The sequence below is a fragment of the Gymnoscopelus braueri genome, assembly GCF_963280865.1.
Source record: "Gymnoscopelus braueri genome assembly, chromosome: 8".
Taxonomy (NCBI): domain Eukaryota; kingdom Metazoa; phylum Chordata; class Actinopteri; order Myctophiformes; family Myctophidae; genus Gymnoscopelus; species Gymnoscopelus braueri.
The window spans coordinates 24635741-24654516 of NC_137609.1; the positions used below are offsets into that span (position 1 = coordinate 24635741).

At 39.8% G+C, this 18776-nt stretch overlaps 2 protein-coding genes across 2 annotated transcripts; one reads left to right on the top strand and one right to left on the bottom strand.

Annotated features, from left to right (window-relative positions):
• Positions 1-7253: 7253 nt before the first annotated feature.
• ftr82 (finTRIM family, member 82) lies at positions 7254-12858 on the top strand. The gene is made up of 7 exons (XM_080434958.1): positions 7254-8058; positions 9921-10016; positions 10364-10597; positions 11266-11425; positions 11541-11597; positions 11708-11770; positions 11862-12858. Exons 1-7 carry the CDS (start codon positions 7468-7470, stop codon positions 12380-12382), a joined length of 1722 nt encoding a protein of 573 aa, XP_080291084.1. The 5' UTR covers positions 7254-7467; the 3' UTR covers positions 12383-12858.
• Positions 12859-14428: 1570 nt separating this feature from the next.
• atp5l (ATP synthase, H+ transporting, mitochondrial F0 complex, subunit g) lies at positions 14429-18117 on the bottom strand. The gene is made up of 3 exons (XM_080435289.1): positions 17966-18117; positions 16508-16668; positions 14429-14627 (listed from the first exon to the last, which is right to left on the bottom strand). The coding sequence occupies exons 1-3, from the start codon at positions 18015-18017 to the stop codon at positions 14529-14531; spliced, it is 312 nt and encodes a 103-aa protein (XP_080291415.1). The 5' UTR covers positions 18018-18117; the 3' UTR covers positions 14429-14528.
• Between the last annotated feature and the right edge of the window lie 659 nt (positions 18118-18776).

Genomic DNA, 18776 nt, shown 5'->3' on the forward strand with positions numbered 1-18776 from the left:
CAGCACAGAAGCAAAGTGACTCCACAGGTAGTACTAGCGCGTGTTATATAGAGTAAACAGAGAGGGAGGATAAACTGGTTAAGCCGAAACTTGTAAAAGGAGGGCGGGGCAGGCGAGGACAGTTTGAATGCAGCCATCAAACTTTAAAAGAATGAATGACATGTTTGATCATGGGATGTAAGCTCTGACACTTACAAGTTGAGGACAAAAGTACAAATTCATCACAGCTAACTTATTTTACCATGTGGCCCTAACACAAGTACACAGCCTACACCACTTTTGGTCAAACATTATACAGATGCTTGTAAAAATGCAAACTATTTTTTAAATTCATTACAATAATAATACAGATATTCAAAATTCAATGAATCAATTTGATAAATCAATTGAATAAGAATAAGAACAATGCACAGTATGGTGCACAGGTGAAGGGTGTGTCACATTTTATTGATAAAAAAAACAAAAAACTCAAAGACACAAGTGTAGGGTATTGAGTGGAGATATCATGGTTTAATGGCTGTTGAGAACATTTCAATAGATACTGCACCCACTCTGCTCATGGCGTAAGCCGTAAGCTGTTATTTTGGGCTGTATATGGTGTTTAAGTGTGATTATCAGATTATGCCTTTCAACAATAAAGTGACCATTTGCTTTGGTTCAACTGATGTTCTTTGTGCTTCATGAGGTACAGGAATCTGGTTTTAACAATTGCAAAATGTCAGCAGTGCACACCTTCCAATGGAACAGTGAGCAGTTAATTATCAACTCTATTTTACATCCCGTTTTATTGTCACTTATTTCCTGTTCCTGTTCTTGCTGTAATTTGATTTGTCAATTGGAGTTTCTTTGAGATAAAACTGAGATTAGCTAAGTTTTATATAATATCTCCTGTAATTTCTCTGCAGAATAAATACGAGTATAATGTGCGTCATTAAAGTAAAAGGAGGGGGGGGGGAGTGGAATGATGCAACTTTCAAACTGAAGGCTTTCCTTACTTAGCATTTTTCATCTTAGACTGAAGGCTCCTCCCTACCAAGATGGAGTTTCAGGGTTGCTTAATGAAGAATGGAATGTGACCACACTAGATAGCCCAGATAACAGGAGAGCCAAGAAAGCATGCTTAAAAGATTCCATTGTGTTAGAGCCAGCACTGGCCAAGCAGAGTGCCAGCCTTTAGGATCTGCTGTCTGTCAATGACAGTATCTGTAGCTGGCATGCAATCCTAGGGTCTCATTTAAGACTTGTGCTATGGTTTCTTTGTGCAGACAGGTACATTACTGTACAAGTCTTGACATTTCAAGAAGACATGGTGTTATTGTGAACATCTATACTGAAGAAGAAAACAAACAAGAAACAACAAATATGTGTTTGTTTCAGCCATTGCAAAGATTTAGCAAAAACATTATCAGCTATGATATTTTGGACCCTGGATACATTTTCAAAAATACATAAATATATCATTCATATAATACAATATAATATATAATATAATATATAAATATTCAAAATATATTGTGGGAGACACTGTGGGAGAAATTATGATTTAAGAGGACACAATTGTATCAGCCATCAACCATGGAATGAGTATTGTTGTGAATTTAGTAGACCTTCAAAGTGGTCCTAAAAGTTTATCTAGGGTGGTGCGTGATAATTCAGTCGAGTGGCGAGCTCAAAGAACAAGTTGACACACCAGGCAGTATTACATGATAAGTTCTGAAGTTGACTAATTATATACAGAGAATATATTGTATTTTTCACATTTCACATTATGTGACCAGAAGATATGAGTTGTTACAGATATAGAAAGGAACAGAAAGGAATGGAGTATGATATGAATAAGTACACAATAAAACACAAAGTATATTAGTTGTCCTTCAACAGTTGCATCTTGTATCATTGGGCATACTACAGTATCCGATAAAGCAGTGACCATGTCATCTACTATCCATTATGCTTATGTAGCTGAGACTGAATCAGTACAAACGGATACAATTTAAGCATGTCAAGCCTAAAATATATCATAAGAGGTATAGTGTTAAATATAATTATGGGAAAACTATGAATTTAAGTGGTATTGATGAACATGACATTCAAATGACCTAATATTATGGTTAACCATTCGTTGAGGTTGGTGATATTGGAGATTTGCCATAGATGTGGCTTATGTTATGACTTTTGTCTGTTTAAAATCTAGAAAAAGTAAAACCCTGTAAAATCTGATAAGAGCTCTGTGATGCAAGACATTAGAAGATGTTACTGTATTCCCAGAAAACATTATTTGAGCCAGAATTGGTGAAAATAGGTACAGTAACTGAGAGAAGTCACTTCTAAAATACATGCACTGTGTAGGCTACCATGTGTTGGTCTTTTTATGGGCCTCAAAATTGTGGGTCAGGTCAGGTCAGGTGCTGTCAATGAATCAAGACAGTTTCCCTATACTCATGGGAATATACCCTTACAGTACATAATCTTTATTCAAATAAATCTTTAGGCTTGTATGAAATGTATTCTAAATGTGACCTTTAAACGTATATTTAGCCAACAGGGGAAAAGCACTGGTGATGACTTCCAGGCAGCCATGGGCATGCATGGTACCCCCAAACTACTATGATCCAACTCTGTATGGCATCCTGCACACTGCGCGCAGCCACCGTGGGTCACCTATCCCTCGCTTCCCTACACAACAACCTGGCCACTGCTACCTAGACTGTTCTCTCCCCTGGCTCCATTCCCAAGGTGTGGAATGACCTCCCTCCTTTGATCAGGACTGCAGAGTCACTCCTCATCTTCTGCCACAGTCTAAATAAAACCTCTGGTGAACCCTAACCACCATACCTGCCCTGACCTGCACTTACATTACGTAGTGTCTTTGCATCTGCACCTGCTTTTGTCATCTAATTTATACTGGGTTGCGAGGTGGTGTCGATTGCCATAAATAACAGATTTTCAAGCAATGACGTGTTACTGTAGCTTGAACATGGGCTATTTACGACAAGCAACACTGTCGTACAAAGAAACATAAATTAGGCTCTAAAAGTCTAGATAAGAATGCTGTTCACTGGATCTCATGAGTTACTGTTGATGCATATTTCTAACGCCATGGCAACTTGCCCTGTTGCCCTACGGTGACCTTGTAAGCCCATCCTCATCAATGGAGATGCAGTGGAAAGGGTTATAGTTCAAGTTTCTCTGAGTACACATCGAACAGACACACCACGCACGTGAGGAAAAAGGCTCAACAGCGACTGTACTGGTTTCACCGCCTGAAGAGGTGTGGAGTAGGACCTCGCATCCTCAGGCTGTGTACTACAACAGCTACGTTCCTCTTGGAACTATCTGTGGATTATACCAGTGACAGCTACCTTATGTGGACTATGTGGTCGACACGCGCTGACACTCTGCACCTTAATCCCATGTACAACGCGCTGACTTTTATTGATCTCTCTCTCTTCCCCTTGCCCCCTCCCCCTTCTTCTTCTCTCCTTTCTCTTTTATGGAAATGATAAAAACAATGGAGCTCGCACAAAAAAACGAACCTGTAAACCTGTGATGTCACAATAAAGTTGCTTCTAAGCCACTCTGGATAAGAGCATCTGCAACAGTAAATGCACCAAATTGTATAAATTCAAATTGTGAAATGTGTTGCTATAAAATCAAGAAACAAACAATTCAAACTATGCAGTCAAAATGTTGTTTTTGTATTGTATGTTTTTCCCCCCTTTTAATGTTGAAATTAGCCATAGTGAAATACCTCACTATCTAACCCCACATGACACTCCTCCTCTATATCCAAGACTGATGAAAGATGGCGTACTGAGGTAATTTGATTGTTTATTGTAGAGAGGTTTTTAAATGCTGGTAAAACATGCTGTCAGATTTCAGCTGGACAAATAGCAAGCTCTGTCTATTTTCATAGGGTTAGCACAGCATCTTTGCTCATAAATGTGATAGTTAAAACAAACAAAATTCCCTTGAACAGTTAACTGTTGTGTCTACAACTGTCAACTGTTATCGTTTCAGTCTTCCTGGTATATTTTGTCTTAGACATGGGTATCATTATGCAGCTTGGATATTGCTATCTGTAACAAATGCAAATCATTCCAAAGAATTTCACCGAAAGCATATAATGCTAATTGCCTATCAGCAATTCTAAAAGTTCTGGTATCGGTCAGACAAATATAATCTTTGTATTTGTCCTTATAGCCACTTTGTTTTCAGTCTTGGTGAAGACTGAGTCTTGGTTATGTCTTGGTCTCATCTGGTGGTCTTGACAACATTCATGCTTTGTTCATTCACATCTGGCTTTTGTCATAATCAGTACTCCTCGTATTCACCATGTCCATCTATCAGCATCAGTAACAAAGGTAGCCATTGTTCTACCACAAATCGTGTCGATAGCTTGATGTGATTATCAGTCAGTGTGCTGGGTCCTTGACTTCTATAATTAAGTGACCATTTGAATTTCTTTCACTTTCTCCCTGAAGCTGCTCAACACGTGTCACACTACAACTCAGAAGGCTGACCTTTCATCTTTGACTTGACCGTTTCTATTTTATGCTTGATCAAAGAACATTGATAGCCTAATACTAGAAGCATGTTGCAAGTGAAGGATATCGTTATCCCAATCTCAATAAAGAATAATTAAATTGGGTTTAATACTTTATTGATTCAACTTCCCTGTAAAATAAAGATAAAGATATAGCTACAAAGCAGCGATTCGGGTGTTCAAACCAACACAGACTGTTAGGAATCGAAAGCTGCAAGGTGACCAGACATTTGACAGTTTCTAACACCTGTATTAAAGACAACTAACAGAATGTTTTAACTAGTGGTGCCCCTATTGGGAAATTTCAAATAAACGTATTCACATGGTTCAAGAGTATTATGAAACATATCCTAAAAGCTTTGTAATTATTGGGCAAACTATTTTAAATGTATTGTATGATTTGTGTCAAAATGCCAGCACTGATTTGTGTTAAACCAAGTCCATATTTAGCATTTGTACCACTCCACTAGTGGTCAATTTCATTCAAACCTTCAGGGTATATTTCAGGTATGTAGTCATATCCTTCATGTTTTATGATGATTGGCCCAGCATTTGTTGACTTAATTGGTAAATATCTTAAAATAAATAAGATATCAACAAGATGTAGCTATGTCAGTATGTCAGTTATGTCATTTGATAAGCTTGGTCCAATAATGATCCATAGAAAATGTGTTAGCAATCAGACTTAGAAGAAGGGGATGTCAAAATACTTTCTGAATAGTGGGAAATGTTGTCAGATGAACTAAGTAGTTCTTAGTAGAAGTAGGTTTTGATGAAAATTTGTAGAGTGAGGATAGAAAGTCATAGAGACTTTTCAAAATTAAACATTTTGACCTTTAATTATAGTGGGTATTTTATTTGGGGTCAAATGTGTTGTTAATGCACACAACTTCCAATCATTGGTGGAAGTGTCATATCTCCTGGGAATTTGCAAAGCCTCAACGGAAAAAGAAAAATCTGCACAATAACAATAGGGTTTGAGCCCTTTGGGCTTGAACCCCTAATAATGATACATTAAAATGGCTATGTGTTGCTTTTTCTGTCATTGGTTGGAAACCAGCCGCTTCTCACACAAAATCAAAGCCATTGTGTTGAAAGTCCCTGTGCAGCCAATTTGCTCTTCTCCGAATAACAGGTAGTTAATCTGTAAGCACAGAGAGCTCCATTTATCCAGCAGACTTTATCTCTCAAAAAAACAGGAAGGAAAGCAAAACTGGCTTATCAGAAACCTGACCAAATATGGAGAGAGGCGAAACTGTGTGTGAAATGATGTAAGACGTGTATTGAAGGTGGAGCTAAATGTACTTTACACACTCTTAAATTAGCATCTTTCTTCCTCTACAAAACTAGAATTTCCGATAATTTTTACATGGGGAAATATTTTACGCGTTGACACTTTAATAAAACGTTTTGTTTTTTTGTCGATTAATCTTATTTAGTTTTTGTTATTTTTACTGAAAATGACACTATCAGGATGCAAGGTGTGGGCCAAGACCTAATTGAAATGCTAATGAGAACAGTGGAAAAAGAGCTCTGAATGATTTAACAACATAAATACCAGGGTAGTGAATAATGTGTCATCTACAAGTTCTGTCCCCATTCTGACTGAGTCATAAATCAAAGAAACAAGAAGGACGTTTTGGGTTTTAAAAATGCAATGTAACCTGTAGTACAAAAATATTTAAAACATCTATTACCTCACTAGACCTTGCTCACCTGGCTGGAATGTTGAGTGACTTTCTTGGCCTACACAGTGAATATTTTCACTCTGTTTCACTCAAGCTCATATCTTCATACCTGTTACAAATACACCTGTAAAACCGACCTGACTGGTTGGACTGGCTACAGTGTAAATATACCACTAGCTCAAGGGTTGTGCTTAAATTGTTCTTTGGCAAAACGCCTGGAGCTATGAAACTCTGATATGATTACACATTTTGGTAAATAAAAAAGAAGATGCTGAATACACTAATATGGATGGGTTTCCTGTTTGTTTATCAGAATGGCTGTGGCCCTTAACCATGCTTCACCTACATTTATGCTTGGTTGAAGTTTATTCAATGAAATAACTATAGCACAGTTGTGTTATTTAGTGACAAAAACTGTATGGAACTAGGGGCCACTAAAGTGGCTCACCTGGTAAGAGTGCATACCACATAAATAAGGCTATAATAGTCCTTCCCGCAGCTATCCCAGGTCCCGACTCAAGGCTCTTTGCCACCCCTCTGTCACCCCTCTTTCTCCCACCTTTCTTGTATCTCTAGTCACTGTCATACAAAATAAAGCAGAAATGCTGAAACAAAATTATAATCATCTGTACAAAAGGAAGGAGGAAAAAAAACCTGTATGGAACTAAACAATTACAAACATGGTTTCATTAAAGGAAAATGAACTAAATTGAGACTGGATTTGCCTGTGGTGTGGATTATCTTCATACTACAATAACAAGATGAAAAGAACTGTCCGGCACAATATCTGTGTATTTTACTGTTCATTCATTCACCCTCTCAGCCTATCCCCTTTTCTGAACAGCCCGCCCTCTCTTTCCCTCGCCCTCTCTCAACCTCTCTCTCTCTCTCTCTCTCTCTCTCTCTCTCTCTCTCTCTCTCTCTCTCTCTCTCTCTCTCTCTCTCTCTCTCTCTCTCTCTCTCTCTCTCTCTCTCTCTAGTATCCTGTAGCCTTCGCTCAACCTGCTTATCTGAACTGGGCTGGGCTCGATATACTCACAGCACAGGGGGGAGGGACTAGTCTGCTTTCAATCAATAACCTCTGGAATTCAGAAATACAAGTAGGTCCTGTCTCTGGCAGGCTGTACCACACTCTTGAGGGCGGGCTCCAAGGCACACTAGGTAGTATCTCTGTCTACCTCAGGCATTCTCTCTGTTATTGCTGGCCTGCTTGTGTTTTGTTTTTGTTTAGTGATGGCTGATCCGGTGTCTCCAGACTACTTCAACTGCTCATTATGTGTGAGCCTTCTGAGGGACCCTGTGGCTATCCCCTGTGGCCATAGTTTCTGTATGGACTGCATCAGTGGCTACTGGAATGAGGCTGACTACACAGGAATCTACATTTGCCCCCAGTGTAAGATCACATTCACCCAGAGGCCTGTGTTACGGCCCAACGCCACGCTGACCATGGTGGCGGAGAAGATCAAGAAAAGTGGACTGAACCTCAACGTGAACTCTACCCCAGGGAACAGCTATGCTGGGCCATCTGACGTGCCTTGTGACTACTGCATTGGGAAGAAACTCAAGGCAGTGAAGTCCTGTCTGGGATGCCTGGCATCCTACTGTGAGAAACACCTGAAGCCCCACTATGAATCTGCCGTTTTCAAGAGGCACAAGCTGGTGGATGAGCTAGGGAACCTGGACAGGAAGATCTGCCCCCAGCACCAGAAGTCCCTGGAGCTGTTCTGTCGAACAGACCAGATGTGTATCTGTGCTATCTGCACAGTCAGCGAACACAGGGGCCACGACATCGTCTCAGCTGAGGCAGAGAGGAGTGAGAAACAGGTAAGGAATGTTTAACCTCCCTCTATTAAGTCACTACAGTAGCTGTTAAAGTGGAGCCAAAATACTGTACATCACTGTCATACTGTAGGTGCCTGTGTAAATATCAAAGAAATCACCTCGATCAACTGCCTCTGTACACTGTAATTTCACGGTATTCAATGTACTTAAGGGAGATAACAGTTATATAAAGATATATTACAGTTATGATATATGAGACCACACAGCTTGGCACATAACAATGTTCACTCAGAGGAGTGCTCTGCTGTCGCATAGTAGATTCAAAGTTATTCACCAAGACACACCTTGAAAAGCTGCACATCCTTGCACACCCACAAGATTAGATTAGATTAGATGTCTTTATTATCCACAAGGGAAAATTGTTTTGCTCAGGTCAGGATCATCGGTGAAGTCATTTGAGTTAAAGCGGACGTGTTAGTATTCCCATCAGCCCCCCCCCCCCACTATCTCTTGTGTCTGTACTTTGACCTAGTTCAGCTGTGCTATCAGCTAGCCTGGCAGGCATTCACCGCCAAAACAAATGCAACTCTCCAATTGGCTGGTTTACGACTGGAGGAGTCAGTTATTGTCCGTTTTTCCACACTCCTTTAAAAGCGTAGTTGTGAGCCAGCTGTACTGTATGTTGCACAGCACAGAAGAGAAACAAGAATTCCCCCTCTCACCCACACCGCCCCCTACACTGAAACCCACCTGTGGGAGTGGGTCAGTGGCGATACTGGAATGCCAGGACAAGAAGTCAAGGCCTTCAACACCTCCTGCCAGCGAACCAATCACAAAGCCAGATTGTAACCATGACTACGCACATTCAAACAACTCCTTGATCACGTGACATGTAAATCAGTGTGGACAAGTAGATAAGTAGGGCAATAGCAATACCTAATATAAATCTGAATCTTTCTCAGCACTTAGAATTTATATGTGTGGGATGGGTTATGACATCCCGGGATGTGAAAGAAGACATAATATTGTTGTGGGATGAAGTAATGACTCAAGTTCTCGAGGGTATATCTTTTTCTTAACTAAATGGGGAGTCTGGTTTGTTTCATCCCCAGATTTACAACCTGCTCTCCCACATCTCACTCCCCTCTCTCTCTCTCTCTCTCTCTCTCTCTCTCTCTCTCTCCCCTCCCCCTCTAATCCACCTCCCACCCCCAGATTCTCCACATTCCTCAAGCTTATCTTGAAGAATGGGTTGGTGGGCTTGAGTAAAAGCTGAATTAGAAGCCCTCTGTTCTGTATGACAGTACTGTGTGTGAGCACCTTGAGACATCTCTTTTAAAAGTCAGGCAGCGGTAGTTTCACATTCCTGACATGGTCAGGATTCCATTGGAGCCCCCCCCCCACCACCACCACCACTCTCCTCCAGAGATAAAAGATGAGCATCCTAAAAATATTCTCTGGGCTGGGTATTACTGGACGTGTCGTGCACTAACAATCCCCCAGTTATTCCCCCATCCATGATCCATTGAGTACAATGTCTTTCATCTTATGAGCATGAAACAGCATCACAAATCACATATAATTAGGCGTGCATGATCACTGCTGAAAGAAAAAAACAAAGACAAATGTACACCTAGTATTTAGTCAATGCAACACACAGCAAGATGTAATGGTCATTTAGATGAAATGTCACTTGTGGAGTGCTTAACCACCACTATGATGTATTTTGTCGAATGCCAAAAATAGCCGATCTACAAGCTCACTGTGTCTATTTTCCCCCATAATGACATGATCAAAATAGGGACGCCAGGTTGAAAGTGGTTAAGAAACACACTGTAGTGATTGAGATTTCAAAAGATTTCGTTGTGTGTGATGTAATGTACACCGTCTCATTGGATCCACAGAAACTCCTAGGAGTATCCCAAGCTGAGATTAGACAGAAATGCCAGGACAGGATGAAGGAATTGGACGAACTGAAGACTGCCGTGGACTCACTGAAAGTAAGGAGTCATCAATCATCATCATCGTTCATTAATTAATATGGATACAGTCATTTCACAAAGAAGACAAATTATGTGACACAAACTGTCAGCTTAACCACTTAAGCCCGATATACTTTGTCCTACAAAACAGCCGACCTACAAGCTCAGGACGCATAGCATTGTGGCGTGTTGTGAGCTTGTAGATATTGCCATTTTTCTATTTTGGAAAGATTTTGAGAATTTGACGTTAATGTGATGAGGAGAAAACAGATTGATTCTTTACTGTGATGCTTGAACCTTATGAAATGAGATGCATATCATAGTAATCTGAAGGTTACTGACGTGACCTCCTGTGTCCCGTCCAGAGCTCAGCGCAGAGAGCCATGGTGGAGAGCCAGAAGATGTTTGAGGACATGATTCGCTCCATTGAGAGGATGAGGTCAGAGGTCACCAAGCTGATTGGCATCAATGAGAAGGCTGCGTTCAACCAGGCAGAGTCATTGATCGAGCGCCTGGAGCAGGAGATTGATGAACTGAAGAAAAAAGAGGCTGGCCTCAAGCAGCTGTACAGCACTGAGGACCACATCCACTTCCTGCAGGTCAGTCCTTTTCATAATACAATACACGACAAGTTTGAAATGAAATATTTATTTTTTATGACTGATTTTCTCTATTTTTTTCATCTTCCTCTACTTTCCAACTGGCCCCCCTCCTTTTCAAACTGGGGCCCATTTTGAAAACCTGTGTAATAATTCAGTTGTTAAAAAAACTTCCATGTGTTGGATAAGTCATGAGGTTGGATAATTCTGTAGAGAAACACAAAAAACAAGATTGCTGTTGTGTATTTTCTGATTACACATTTTTTGCCCCCAAGTATTATTCAGTATATCAAATTGTATTGTTAATATCTACATTCATGTGTGGGTGTCACCTTTCACAATAATGGCTCATCAGTCAATGTCAGTGTTGCTATGTGTCTTGAAAACTATGAAACTAGGCGTTGCTCTCTGTTTCTGGCAATGGCGCTACATTGAACGTTTTATTTCGCATATTGCTACTGTAGCTTCATTACCTACATTCCTTTCACTATGACACTTGCTGAAGGTCCAAACCTAATATTTAACATTTCCTAAACTTTTGTGGCCATGTTTTATATTTCTAAGGAAACTGAACATACTATACGTTATGTGACTATTCTATTTCCCATGGAACAAGCCTTTGTTACAAACCTTAAAGCTCATCTGACAACTTTGCTTTTGATCACCAGAATTTCAACTACCTGTGCACCCCCACTGATGATGGTATTATACCTCGAGTGACGGTGAACCCCGACTTCTCCTTTGGGACAGCCAGGAAAGCTGTGGCTGAGATCAAAGACCGTCTGGAGGAGTTTGGCAGAGAAGAACTTATGAAGATCTCCAAGTCAGGTACTGCATCATAGGCCTACTGCTTCACATTTTAATGCATCTCCGCAAACCTGGATGCATTAAAGTCAGCGAAACTCTGAAAACTTGTTGCTTATAAATGTTTTACATATTACAGTGAACGAGGTCCCAGTTTACACTACAGAAAGTCGGACGCTAGACAGAAGGAGCAGAGGTGAGCACATACATTTCTTACAGACAAAAAATATTATATTGTAAAAATTAAAGGAAAAGTCTGTGTATGCCATTGACATATAATATAACCTATTTTCTCTCCATCTCCAGTCAAAGAGACAGTGGACAGTGCTCCACCTCCAGAGCCCAAATCCAGAGCAGATTTTGTGAAATGTAAGCATGAAGCCATTACGTTTGCCTACGTGTTTTAAAGTCACAACATACATACATAATAATAATAAACTGCTTGATTTTCTTCTTCCAGACTTCTGCCAGCTGAAATTTGATGCCAACACTGCCTACAAAGAGCTGTATCTCTCCGACCACAGCAGGAAGGTCATTCGGACCAGGGACCTGCAGCCTTATGGAGAAAACTCAGAGAGGTTTGACAGCTTTGCCCAGGTACTGTGCCGAGAAGCCCTATCTGGGGGCCGCTTCTACTGGGAGATCGAGTGGAGTGGCGAGTTCTCCGTGGGAGTGGCCTACAAAAGCATCAGCCGCAAGGGTAAAGGCTCCCTGTGTCTGCTGGGTTACAACGAGAAGTCCTGGAGTCTCCTCTGCTCCGACACTGGCTACTCTGCCTGGCATAATCGAGTGGACAAGGCCATCACTGGTCCCCACTCACCCAGGATAGGAATGTACCTGGATCATGGCGCAGGCATCCTGGCTTTTTATAGTATAAGTAACACCATGACCTTGCTGCACAGGTTTGAGACCACATTTGTTGAGCCACTCTATCCAGGTTTTGGAGTTGGAACCTCAGTCAATATCTGCCAACTCAAGTGAAGACTAAATGCCTCTTTTTCATTACTGAAAACGGAATATTTTGCTCATGTTTTGTTGCTGGTACTATACAACACTGCCTTTCGAACTTTTCTAAAACATTTTTGGTGTTCTTTTTTTACCTTAGTCCATGCTGGATTTCTATAAATGTACAAATTTCTGCAGGTCAACTTTAATGTGTGTATATTTAGGGATATAACCCATGCATTGATTAAAATAAGTTGTGCATCATGTTCTCAAATTACAATAACTAACTTTATTGAAAAATGATTCCAGCATAATCACACCGATATTGAGCAATTTATTGACAAGTGTTAACCTTTCTTTTTCTTCACATAATGTAACATTTATTTAAAGACTAGTTAGTTTATTGATATGAATGACAACCATAATGTAATTATTACACAGAAAGTATATCAGCTTGTTTTTTTTACTAATTAATCACTCACATCTCAATAAAGAGTATAAAAAAAGCTGTGATTTGTGTGCATTATAATTTACTTTGTTCCTCTTTTGCTGTCAGAGCAAATAATGAATGATAATAAACTGTGCATAGCATTTGAACATGGCGCCATCTTTTGGTTGATTGAGTCATCACTGTGAAAATGTTTATAACTGGGATGAAATCATTTTGATGACCACTAAGCACCCTAACCCAATATAAGTTATTACAATAATTAAATTAGTTAAACATTGTATGGGGTTACAAAACTGATAACGGAAATATAATTTCCTGTTTAGTTTTAGACTCATAGCCATAGGTCTGTAATATGTGGTGGACTGGGTGTGAATCCATGACAAGGTTCTGAATTGAATAAGTGCTAATCAAATTATATTTACAGTTCAATATTTTACATAGACAGGAGCTGTCCCACACTATTCAGAAGGAACTTTTTATATACACACAATAAATTCAAAGCAGCCATGGTTGTCCTCATTGTTCAGAGTATGACTAAAATCCCCCATGGATTCTCCTATACAGTGGCAAGGTGAGAACAATGTATGATTACAATGCACTTTACAGAGGACACAGGGGCAAGCCAAAGGATGAGATCAGGGTTTTGCTAATATTTACGTTTTAAACGCATGAAGGGGTACTTGCTCATTTTCTTGGAGAATTTCTCTACAAGGTTATGTGATTATGTAAATAACATCCCTACTAGAATTTAGAACTATGCATTGGCAGTGGTTCTCAAAGTGGGGTCTAGGGACCCCCAGGGGTCCTGGAAGAGTTTCCAGGGGGTCCCCAGCAAATTAGTAAATAAAGCATAATCGTTAATTTGAATCATTGAGTATTTTCTAATCATGTTAACTATCGAAATCTGGTATGGGGGTCCCAGGCACAAAATCTTTTCAGATGAGTCCACGGCCAAACACATTAAGTAGGGGAGCCTGAACATGAGAACCATCAAATAAGCACCACTGCTATACAAACATACATTAGTTTGACTATGTTATTTTTAACTGTATGGTAGTGTATGCTAAAACACTACATTTAACTAGCACAATTGCAGTGGTTGGAGTTGGTCTCCCTACTCTTCCATTGAGAAATGTAGACCCTGGTCAAGGTAGGACACCATCTGGTTGACAATGTCAACAGTTATTTGAAACTGACAGCAGTGCACCAGATTGCACAATAGACCTAAGAGACCATCTTTATTGTATTTCGAACATGGTTACAATTACCGCTCTGCAGGGAAGAGTGAGACCATTGGACATACAACGCATGGATTGTAGCTTTAAGAACATTTCAATCATAGATGACAGAACATTGCCTTTTTAACTCCTCAGAGACAGCTTGAATCATTTTGTAATTAACGTTTTTTTTTTCTTCCAACAGATTTTAATTCAACATACAGAATATTTGAGTGAACATTTACTTTAACTTGAACACCTTTTCTTGAACTGCATGCCCAACTATGCATAAGTGTTCATTTTAATCCAAAAGATTCAGGCTGCAGATTGAACATGATCATAATTTTGTAAAATGGCTCAAATCAACCAAAGTATAACCAAACAGGTCAAGTAAGCACTAAGAAGACAGTGTAGTTCTTTAACAATAGATGTTTATTGGTTCCCATGATAGTACACGTGTGAAGTTGAGCATACAATGCTCAGAACAGCAGAAAGTATTACAACAGTCCAAAACTCAGACATTGTAGCCAATAAGACCTCCTTTGCCAATGCACTCTCCAATATAGAACCACATCAACACTTCAGTGGCCACCAGTCCATTCCTTAATCCATCCTGTGAGAGAAAGAAGAAAGATCGACCAATGTTTAAATAACAGCTGAAGCTTTAATTCCGATGCCTTATTTGCATGTACTTTGCATACTGAGAAAATGGCCGATCTGAAAGACCACAACGTAAATACATGACGAGTAAAACGTATGCATAAGTTATTTCTAAAACGCTGCCATGCCAACAAAATAAACAGTCCCACTACACCGCAATTTGACAGTGTGGTTTGTGATCACTTGATTGACTTGCATGATGGCACAGCTCAGCATGACCACACGTGGGAGTTATAATTTACAAAAAAACATTGCACTGCCCATCGCGAGAATAACGTACATACGGATAGCGTTAATATTACTTCTCTTCAGACACTCAAAGAGCTATATATATACACACATACCACACCATACAACATCAGAGACCTAAAGCAAGACGCAACCACATGCGTCTTTTAACAATCATTTCTGCAAAACAGCTGGCAAATCTTCCTAGTTTCTCAGCGTTGAGTGCACTTGATGAAGGAACTGATACAAGGATTGTGAGCTAAAGTCAGCCACCGAGTCATCTTGACCCTTCAAATCAATGTTTCGGTTTTAACCACTTAACTCTAAATACTTAATTGACCGGGGTCCCCCAGGGGTCTATACTTGGTGGTTCCCTCCTTTATTCCCTCTACGCCAAAGGTTTTTGCAGAAAATAGCCCATCTACAAGCTCACAAAGCGTTGTGACGTGTTGCGAGTGTGTAGATTGGTTTGCCCAATTTTTTGCTAAATGTTCATACTGTGAAATATCCAGAATTGGGACACTAGCTAGGGTTCATGTGGTTTAGTGGAGATGGCTATTCATTAATCTGGTGTTGGTAGTGGTACACCACCTTTGAAACGTTAACGTCAAAGCAGAGCGTACATTTTACTGAGTTGTCATGCTTTTTGTTAAGACTATTTCCATGATTTTAATTCTGTTTGCTATTTCCATGATTTTAATTCTGTTTGCTAAGTTACTGGAAGCACACACAGCACATGTGCTTGTATGCGGAAAGAGAGAGAGAGAGAGAGAAGACTCTAGCAATAGTTAACGTGGACATCATTTAAAAGCTTCCATAAATGTCATTTCCAGTGGTTATATTTTCCTGTAACATTAAAGAAAAGCATAAAGAACTAAATGCATAATTTTTGTATGACTTATTTTTGTGTACAGGGTGAAACATTTTACATGATATATCCCCATCCCTACCAGTTACTGTATAACGCAGACAGGAATGTCAGAATGATTCTTGTGACAACCTCATAATTCTACCTCAAAGACTTCCCACATCCTGGTCCCGGGGATACAAGAGTGGGCACTAAGGAAGAGTGTGCACCTCGATGTAAAATTGGCTATAATGTCCAAAATGTAAAACCATAAAAAATTAGGAAAATATTCTTAAGTACAGTACAAGTATACATGATTTGAACATGCTTGATACATCATTATCAGACTTAAATGTATCCTTCAGCTTCTTATTTATGCCCAAAATGATTGGATGTACAGGTTTTGTAGCAATAATAGAAATATTAAACCTTGATTGTCGAATGTGCAAGAATGTTCAAATCACGTATACTTTACATTACTTAAGACCATTTTCCATATATTACATTTTTTAACAGTTTGGGGAAAATAGCAAATTATACATCGAGGAACCCACTCTTCCCGTTACCGGTCCCAGTTATCTTGAACTTTGTTCCTCCGCCCTGAATCTTGAGGCAAACTGCATAGCTCTTTCACTTAATAGCGCAACAAATCACCACTAAAGCCAACAGGAAGTAGTAAGCAAGAGCTTCATATTGTTCAAACCAAAAAAATCTGTACAACTCGGCAACAGATAATGTGGCCAATATCTCCGGCTCACCTTCACCGTCGTCTGTCCAAGACCCCCTGTCTGGAAGCTCTTGACGAGACCCTTTGCACTCTCAATGGCTTTGGGGATCTCAGCAGGAGAAGGAGGAACCAGCTCAACACGAGCGTAATGCCAGAAGGTTGCTAGCCGGGGTCTGGAGTAGGTGACAGCGGCTAAAGATGACACAACAGAGCATTGGTTAATATCAGTGGTGTAAAGTCACTAAGTACATTTACTCAAGTACTACAGTACTTAAGTACAATTGAGGTATTTTTTACTTTACTGGAGTGTTTCCAATTTTCTGTACTTTTACTCCACTACATCTCAAAGGCAAATGTAGTGGACTCCACTACAATTATTTGAAAACTTGAGTTACTTTGTAGATTTTGATTATTGTGAAGCAGAGGAGACACTTGTGTACTTTTGTTTAAGTACATTTTTAATTCTGGACTTTACTTGTAACAGTATTTCTACATTGCAGTGTCGATGCTATTACTTAAGTAATGTGAGTACTTTTTCCACCACTGGTTAATATGATGACAGTGTCCGCTAGCTACATAGCTAGGCTACACGTTTATCTGATGTCATTTAGGGTCGTTAATGCAGCGATGTAGCATGTTGCTTGCTAGCTGCTAACAGCAATACGAGAAACAGTTCCAACAACTGTAAACAACTTTATACTTATTTATTCAACAAATAGTTATAACGCACGTTTTCATTTCGCTGGCAAATGTAAACACCACCATACTGCTAACTGTAAGATAGCAGTGTTATTCCCATAGAGTTATAAGGTTATCCTTATCCTAGCCATGGATATACGACGGTCGTCTGTCACGACCGTTATGGATGAACTTCCAACCTGGTGTTTGCACGCTCCCTTTCTGGCGCGTACATCTACATAACACGTTCAGATTTCAAATATAAAGTGCTTACCCCATGGCCGCGGATGTCACAAGTATGTTCGGGCCCTCAGAAGTACCCGTATCTTCCGTATTGTTATATACAAAGCATTTTAATCCAATCGGTGGCCATTTTCTCATGGAGTTATGAAGTATCAGAGTGCAATACACCTTCCAACCGATAGCGTCGCGTAGTGGAAAGCATACTGGCGAAAATACGGAGAAAATGGCCACTGGACGGATTAAAATGCTTTTTATTTAACAATACGGAAGATACGGGTACTTCCGAGGGCCCGAATAGAGTTGAAAAATCCGTGGCCATGGATTAAGCAAGTTATATTTGGAATCTGAAAGTGTATGTAGATGTACGGGCCAAACAGGGAGAAAGTGCAAACACCTGGTTGAAGTTCTTCCATGACTGTTATCCTTGTGTCTGAGTCAAAGATGGACATCGATTAAAAATGTAGTCACAGTACTAGCTAGCATTAGCTTAGCAAGCAACTGCCAGCTTCCTGTATTCGTTTAGGCTATGCTGCAGACATAACATTAAAACAAAACTTTAGCGACTTACCGCCGATCAGTGTGGGTACTTTAGCCACCATCTTTTGCACCGCTTGAGCCATGTTGAAGAGAAAGTGTGTCTCCTCCTGTTACCTGGATCTGTCAACTGAATGTCACCTCCAGCTGAAGGACCCACGAGTTTAATATAGCTGGCCACGCACCTGCCTGTAATCCCACAGTACAGCGTTGCCAGATTGTGTGAGAGAAATAAGCAACCAGGTCTAGGAAAACAAGCCCATAATAAGAATTGATTGATTGATTGATGTAGTTTATTTAGAAAGACATGAGATTATTGTGAAGCAGAGGAGACACTTGTGTACTTTTGTTTAAGTACATTTTTAATTCTGGACTTTACTTGTAACAGTATTTCTACATTGCAGTGTCGATGCTATTACTTAAGTAATGTGAGTACTTTTTCCACCACTGGTTAATATGATGACAGTGTCCGCTAGCTACATAGCTAGGCTACACGTTTATCTGATGTCATTTAGGGTCGTTAATGCAGCGATGTAGCATGTTGCTTGCTAGCTGCTAACAGCAATACGAGAAACAGTTCCAACAACTGTAAACAACTTTATACTTATTTATTCAACAAATAGTTATAACGTTTTGGTCACTTTTTTTCGGCGTTTTTGTTACCAGAGAGGTTTGCCTCCAAGATGGAGCCCAGGTAGGTAATTTCATCCTTTCAGCCCAGAAGCAACTTTTTTAGTAAGTATAATGCTATTAGTAAGTGCTTATGTGACATGAGCATTTTTAAACCTATATGCATCGGCTATTTGAAAACAGCCGATCTACAAGCTCGTAGATCTAATATTTTT